This window comes from Acomys minous (genome assembly GCF_964271855.1).
Source record: "Acomys minous genome assembly, chromosome: 8".
Lineage (NCBI taxonomy): Eukaryota > Metazoa > Chordata > Mammalia > Rodentia > Muridae > Acomys > Acomys minous.
Window position 1 is genome coordinate 114891782 of NC_140489.1, and position 7365 is coordinate 114899146.

The 7365-nt window shown below is 39.1% G+C and overlaps 1 protein-coding gene across 1 annotated transcript; it reads left to right on the forward strand.

Moving 5' to 3' along the window:
* Positions 1 to 6516: 6516 nt before the first annotated feature.
* On the forward strand, positions 6517 to 6820 carry LOC311603359 (large ribosomal subunit protein eL38-like). The gene has a single exon (XM_084792394.1). The coding sequence runs from the start codon at positions 6569 to 6571 to the stop codon at positions 6779 to 6781; it is 213 nt and encodes a 70-aa protein (XP_084648520.1). The 5' UTR covers positions 6517 to 6568; the 3' UTR covers positions 6782 to 6820.
* The last annotated feature ends 545 nt before the right edge of the window (positions 6821 to 7365 follow it).

Consider the following 7365-nt stretch of genomic DNA (forward strand, 5'->3'; position numbering starts at 1 on the left):
ATTAAGATGTGTTACCTCTTGTTTTATGTTAGTATAATTTATTTTATTGTTATCCCTTAGAAGGCTGTTTTCTAATGAGAGACAAAAAGTGGATAGATCCAGGTGGGTGAGGAAAGAAGGAACTGGGAGTAACATAGTAGGGGGGGAAATGTAATCAGGATATATTACATAGAGAAAATAATCTGTTTTCAATAAAAAAACTGCATTATTGGGAAGCATCTCAGGAGATACCCAACATGTTTGAGGAGCCCTTGATGTCAGCGTATCTCAGGTCCCATCCCAGAAGCTCCATGTTGCTGTCTCACGACTGTCTTTTCAACCACCTGGGGAAAGAGTTGGAAGCAGACGCTCCACTGGGCCTGCCTGGGACTCAGCACACCTTGTGTCCTTTCCAAGAAGTCCCAGGTCACAGAGAAGGGTTCAGACCTTTCGCCCCTTACCTAATTGCACCTAGATGTAAGGCAATCAGCTTGTAGGGACAGATGTCTCACTTGAAAAATAACCCAAGGAACTTAGCCCAGCTCCTGCAATGAAAGGTTCAAAGGCCTGACGGGCTCTGGGATGTGCTTTCTGAGCAAGGCTCCCAGGAGATGCTTTCCCCTTTTGTAGTACGTACTTGTCCATCATAAACAAGTAGATGATTTTCAATTATCCTTGGAGCAACTTAATTACTTAGCTAATCGTATCCCCCCCTCCCCATGGCATGGGCCAGCAGAGCATCCATATCCAGCTGTGACCAACTCAGATTTGAGGGTGTATGTTCCTGTTAGATGCAGTCCTATTTCTTTATAGTCCTACTCTTTTTTTTTTCCATTCTTATCTGTTTCACCTACTTCCAATTTATGTTACCTTTCTATCTTTTATATACCTGTGAAAACTACTGTGTAATACTTCCTGGAACAAAAACTTGTTCTAGGTAGAGAAAATATAAATCCTTATAAACCTCTTTTTCCTTGGCTATAAAGAGAGAAATTCAGACTAGGTGATCGCTAATATATGGTCTAGTCAAAATCCTGAATGGCTAGCATAGATTTTTGGTATAACAATGAAGTGTCCTCCTAAACATGTCATATTTCTGAGACATTATTGCAACATTTTTCTACCCAAGAGCTTAGTCATAAAAGTGAAGAAATATCAATTTCAAAAAAGCATTTGTTTCTAGAACATGTAATTTCTTTTCCCTCCATCTGGTTTTAGGATAGTATTTTATGACTTAATAAAACCAATATAAAAACAGAAAAATCACAGTGTTGGTATGAAATAAAACAAAACTAAATTCTACTTGAACTTTAATCAACTTTGTTTATTTCTGACTCTTCCATTCATATCTGTTTTGGCTTTTAACCTCATTTCACTGTCTACTCCCTTCACCAGTAAGTGAACACATAAAAAATTTGTTGGAGGCAACAGTTATGTTTCCATTTCAAAACTCTAATATTCGTGAGTGTATTTAAAAGTTACCAAATCATACATTTACAAATTACTAAAATTACATTGCACCACAAAATTAGCAATGTCAACCACAAGAAAGTGCTACCTTTCCTGAGACAACTAGTTAACACTTTTGTTATCTTTTTGACACCTCTTCTTGTGAAAACATAGGAAACTATACAATTGTAAAGTTGATTTACAGATTGTAATACTCTTTCAATATCACTGCAATTTAAGAAATATAAATAGCTTTTTACAGAATGCAGATGTCAAAAAAGCACCAAGGAGCCACTGTTGAGTACTGAAATATGTATAAAGTTTTCTTCATTTATTATGCATAACTATAAAAGCTATTACAGGTTTGCTTCCTAGGCCATATGTTCATTTCCAAAACATTCAAATCAAGTATCATGGCTGCCTAAACATAGAAAATGTTTTCCATCCTCTCTGTCCAAACACAAAGTCTAACCACACTGACAAGAAAACATATTCTTTATTCTACCTCCAAAGAATCGATGAACATATGTGTAGAAATATAAGCATAATAGACATAGATGTAGACATAACTACTAGTGCCAAATTGAAAAGATGATCATGTCAGACAGACAGGAACGATCAAAACCACAACTTAAAGACGAGAATGGAGCTTAATGTGCTTTTCACCAAGATCTATAGCTTTTGTAATGATTTTTGAAAGTCTCATTGATTTACCATCCATCTCAAAACACACGCTGGCATAAAATTATGAAGATTTGTATGGCACTCTTCTTGTCCCCTTCCCGGGCAAAGTGGTCACGTGTGGGTGCTGACAGAAGAATCACTCTGTTCAGACAGCATCTACCAGATCTGATGGGCGGAAAGCAAAAGCCTTTGTGCAGTGACCCCTGGCCGCATGGGATATTTTGGAAAGCCATAGAACTAGAAGCAGCCACTGGTTTTTTTTTTTTTTTTTTTTTTTTGTGTGTGTGTGTGTGTGTGTGTGTGTGTGTGTCAGTGTGTTCAAGGGTCATAGGAATTTTTGCCCACTTAACCGAGATTATCCCAAGTACATGGGTCATGTGTAAAGTGTGGAGAGGTTCTTTCTGGAGTGCAACAACACAAGAAACCCTCTATCCACATAGCCGTTCTCCCCCTGGCTTCCCACCTCTCCTAAACAACCACTGGATAAATCATCCCCACTTCTGAGTCACCGGCTGTCTCAGGAGGCCAGCTTCAATGTGGGCACTTTACAAACCCTCAACCTACACTCTGAATAAATTTAATCAGCTGTCAAAATTTACTTTGTCAAGCATCACAGTCACAGATTTCATTTTAAATAACTTGTGATTATTACTAAGTCCTTGTAATAAAGCAAGTCTCTAAGACAGGAAAGACACAAGGCTATGATAGACAGCTTTCATTGGGCTATACATTGTTTTACTGATCCAACCATTAATAAATACAGCCTAATGTAAATCACTAACATACACAATTGAGATGTAATATGAATAAATTAATAAAATATATTAAAAAATAAATAAATAAATCACTAACATAGTACAATTAAAAGTTGTCCCAAATAAGAGGATGAACAACTTTTTTTTAGAAATGTTTATTGTTCCCCCTTTTAATGATTTTGAAATGCATGGCTGAGCACAGTAATTTAATGCCTTTTAAACTGTCACCTAAATATCATGTTTCTTTTAAAATTATAGCTTCTCTTGGTCCTAATGAATCATGTGTCCACTGCTGATAAACTGTGGTGCTAATTTCAGGTTAAAGAGCACGACACAACTGATATACATTTCTGTATGCTGCATTCGATCGCTTTTGCTGTGGGGGTTTTTTTCCACTTAACATTCAGCTGTTTTATATAGATAGAGAAGTGAGTCAACTCTTTTAAATAAAAGGATACATTTTGCTTCGGTATGTCCGCAGTTCCTCTTACTCATCACCATGAGGTTAATGCCTAGCACAGAGCCTGACAGTGGCTCACATCTATTAAGTACTATTTTTAATAAATAAAAATGTAGTTGGGGGCGCAGCCAGATCATGCCCATGTGATGAATATTCTAAAGTGTTTTTCACTCCTGCCACAAAAGAATTGACATTTTAGAATGGTTCATTTGTGATTGTTTTCTTGCTCATTTCTGGACTCTGCTCTTTTGTATCTTTCGGCATAGTTTTAGTGAACAAATAATAATTACACATAGTTATAGGGAGTGGTATTATAATTCCTTATGTGTTAACATGTATAATTTTCAAACCAGAGTAACTTGAAGTTTTTTGTATTAAGAACTCCTCCTCTTTGCTAATTACTTCAAAACGGATGTTGAATCACTGTCACTCTTCTAGGCTGGAGAGAATTACAGTTCGTTCTTATTATTTTTAGTGCATGTTATATCATGTTATATATAACTTCTGTCTACTCCTCCCTCTTTTGTCACTCTCTGGCGGTCACTATTATATTCCCTGATTCCGTGAGACCAAATTTGTGCTTCCTCTCATGTGTGAGAATATGCAGCATTTGCCTTTCTCAACGTGGCTTATTTCACTTAGCATAATGTCTCTGGTTTTATGCACATGGCCACAAATGAAAGATTTTATGTCATCATGCTGAAGAATATTCCATCGGGTATGTTCACCACGCCTTCTTTGTCTGCTTTTGCACACGTTAATTCATTCTGTATCCCAGCCCTTGAATAGTGTACGAGGAAACACAATAGTATAGCTATCTCTTCGGCTGTCTTTATTTCTTTTGGATACTTATATGGTAAGGAGGATTTATGGATTGTTTTTTATTTAATCACTTTACACCCTCCTCATCTCTCCTCATGCCCCTGTCTCACCCTCCCTTACTCTCCCCCATCCCCCATCCCCTACTCCTCAGAAAAGGGGAGCTCCCCCTACCCATCCACCCCAGCTCATCAAGTCACATCAGGACTGTGGCCAGGCAAGGCAGTCCCACCAGGAGGAAGTAGTAGAAAAGCTAGCAAGAAAGTCCATGCCAGGAAGAACCCCTGGTCCCCTCAATAGAGGACACACATGAGGCCTGAGCTACCCATTGGCTACATCTTTGTAGGGGACCTATGTCCAGTCCATGCAAGGTCCTTGGTCGGTGCCTCAGTCTCAGCAAGGCTGAGCCCTCTGGGCTCTAGTCAGTTAGCTCTAATGATCTTCTTGTGAGGTTCCTGTTACCTCCATGATCTTTTCTACTCCCCATGCCCCACTTCCCCACTAGACCCCTTAAGCTTCACCAAATGTTTGGCTGTGAATCTCCACATCTGCTTCAAGGCACTGCTGGATGGAGCCTCTCAGAGGACAATTCTGCTAGGCTCCTGTCTGCAGCCAGAGCAGAGTATCATTATTAATGTCATGGGTTGGTTCTCTCCTATGTGGTGGGTCCTGGGTTGGGCCAGGCATTGATTGGGCATTCACTCAGTCTCTGCTCTATCTGTTCTCTCTTTATCCCTGCACATCTTGTGGGCAAGGTGAATTTTGAGTTGAAGTATTTGTGGGTGGATTGGTGTTCTCCTCCCTCTACTAGGCGACTTGCCTAGTTAGAGGGTGTCCTCTATGGCCCCTGCTACTAGGAGTCTTTGCTAGAGTCACTCTCATATCCCCCCTGTCAGGGTCCTACCCTGACTTAGGTCTCCAGCTTGTCACAGAGATGCCCTGCCCACGGTTTCACTCTTCTCTACAGAGATATGAGGGTGGAGATCAGACCTGGGGAGAATGGGGCCGAGGCGCAGGAGGACAAAAGGCCTGTGGGTTTCTTAAATATGGAATCTTTTTAAAAATAGCATATTTCTTCAATCTTATCTCCTACAGATAATAAAGAAAGTACTCACTTAACAAACATTTCTTGAGTGAAAAAGAAATACGAACTGCAAAATAAATACAAAGTACAACTATTTGTGGAATATCTCAGCCTTACAAATTATTAAAAAGTAAACAGCAAATGTATTGAAAACACTGGGTAGTGAAAATGGTAGCAACTTGTCTTGTTATTATTTTTCTCTGGTATATTTTCTAGTTTAAGAAATACACTCAGGACAGGAGGTACGCTGTGATATATAGAGGCTGGAGTCCACACTCATGATTCTGTCTGGTGGGAACTCTGCACAGTAGTAGATCATCAGTGGTACTTTCCAATGGCTGCTATCCTGTTGATTATTAAAAACAGAAAACAATAACAGACCTCTCATGTAAAGGATGAAATGTTAGTATAGGTAGTACATGCCCCTACAGAATGGGCCTTGTAGTGTAAACACTAAGAACTATATATTATATATAACAGAATATTTCTCATCTGAGTAATTTTTGGAATGATTTAATTTTAAATTGCTTATATTTCTGCTATCCTATGGCCTAGTCTGTGGTTCTTTTGAAAGCATAAATGGTTCAAACAATCACTAGGGTTATAAAGGCAGGCAAAAAAAAAATGGCTTAAGAATCAAAACGATGGCTTAATCAATAAAGGCACCTGTTTCCAGGCCTGATGACCTTCTTTGGACTGCCTCCCACCACAGTCCACAGTATGGAAGAAGGAGAGAACTGACTCCCGAAAGTTGTTCTCCAATGTCCACCATCACACTCATTGGGACACATACTGAATTAATAAATGAATTAATTAAATAATTAATGAATGAATGAAAAACTTGTAAGAACTGGCCTGAGATTCATCTGGTATTGAAGAACATGGAAAGAGGAGCAAATGGTTAAATTATCTCAAATATCTCAAGAACAGTAGGAGACCCCAATTCAAATCAATACTTAATTCTTGGGTAACCAAAATACTTTCCTTGCATTTAATTCTGGGATTTTCAATGTCCTAAAATTAATATCTTAACCAGGCACACAAAGGCAGCTCAAAATTCTGCCACTGAGTCTCCCAATGAAGAGGCTTGATTCTTACACACATGATTATTAATTTTGTCTTTAATCCTTCTTGGTCACATATGAGGCTTCTGGATTCTGGCTCCCTGGTAAAGGTAATCGTATATCAATGAAATGCAAGTTCATTTTAATATTTTGCCTAAGCAAATCAAAGAGGAAGATAAGTACCGCTCTGCAAATAAGAACTTATTTAAAATTCTCTCGGTTCTTGCCGCTGTGAGTGTTTTGGGTGCGGTCTCAGCGCCGAGCGACCGTAGCCATGCCTCGGAAAATTGAGGAAACCAAGGACTTTCTTCTCACAGCCCGGCGGAAGGATGCCAAATCTGTCAAGATCAAAAAGAACAAAGATAATGTGAAGTTCAAGGTTCGCTGCAGCAGGAACCCCTACACCCTGGTCATCACAGACAAGGAGAAAGCGGAGAAGCTGGAGCAGTCCCTGCCCCCTGGTTTGGCAGTGAAGGAGCTGAAGTGATCCAGTCCTCTGCATTGACTATTTAAAAACCCTGGAAAGTCAAAAAAAATTAAAAAAATAAAAAAATAAAATAAAATAAAATTCTCTCAATGATGCACAGTTGCCACTCTATTCTTATTAGTGAATATGAGTAGGAAAACTATGGCAGTTGCAAGAAACAGATACATCTTATCACCTGTCATACACTTACTTGATACCATTGTTTATATTTTAAATTAAAAGAGTTATGTTTGTAATAAAAAAAATAACTCTCAAATCTTGCTGAGGTGGTTTCAACAGAAATGGCCTCCATGGGCTCATATATTTGAATGTTGAGTCATTAAGAAGTGGCACTACTTGGGAGGAATTAGGAGGTGCAGCCTGTTGGAGGAAGTGTGTCACTGGCTTGGGGATTTTAAATGCTCAAACAAGGCCCAGTCTCAGGTATAGAGCTCCCATCTCCTCCATCACCAGGTTTTCTGCCATGATGACAATGGACTAAACCTGTCCATTGCATTGTCTGTTGCCAGAATCTGTAAGCAAGCCCCAATTAAGTACTTTCTTTCATAAGCATTGCTGTGGTCACGGGTGTCTCTTTACAACAA

What these genes read in the sequence shown, in the direction of transcription:
- LOC311603359 (XM_084792394.1), top strand. Translation starts at nt 6,569, where the DNA reads ATGCCTCGGAAAATTGAGGAAACCAAGGACTTTCTTCTCACAGCCCGG.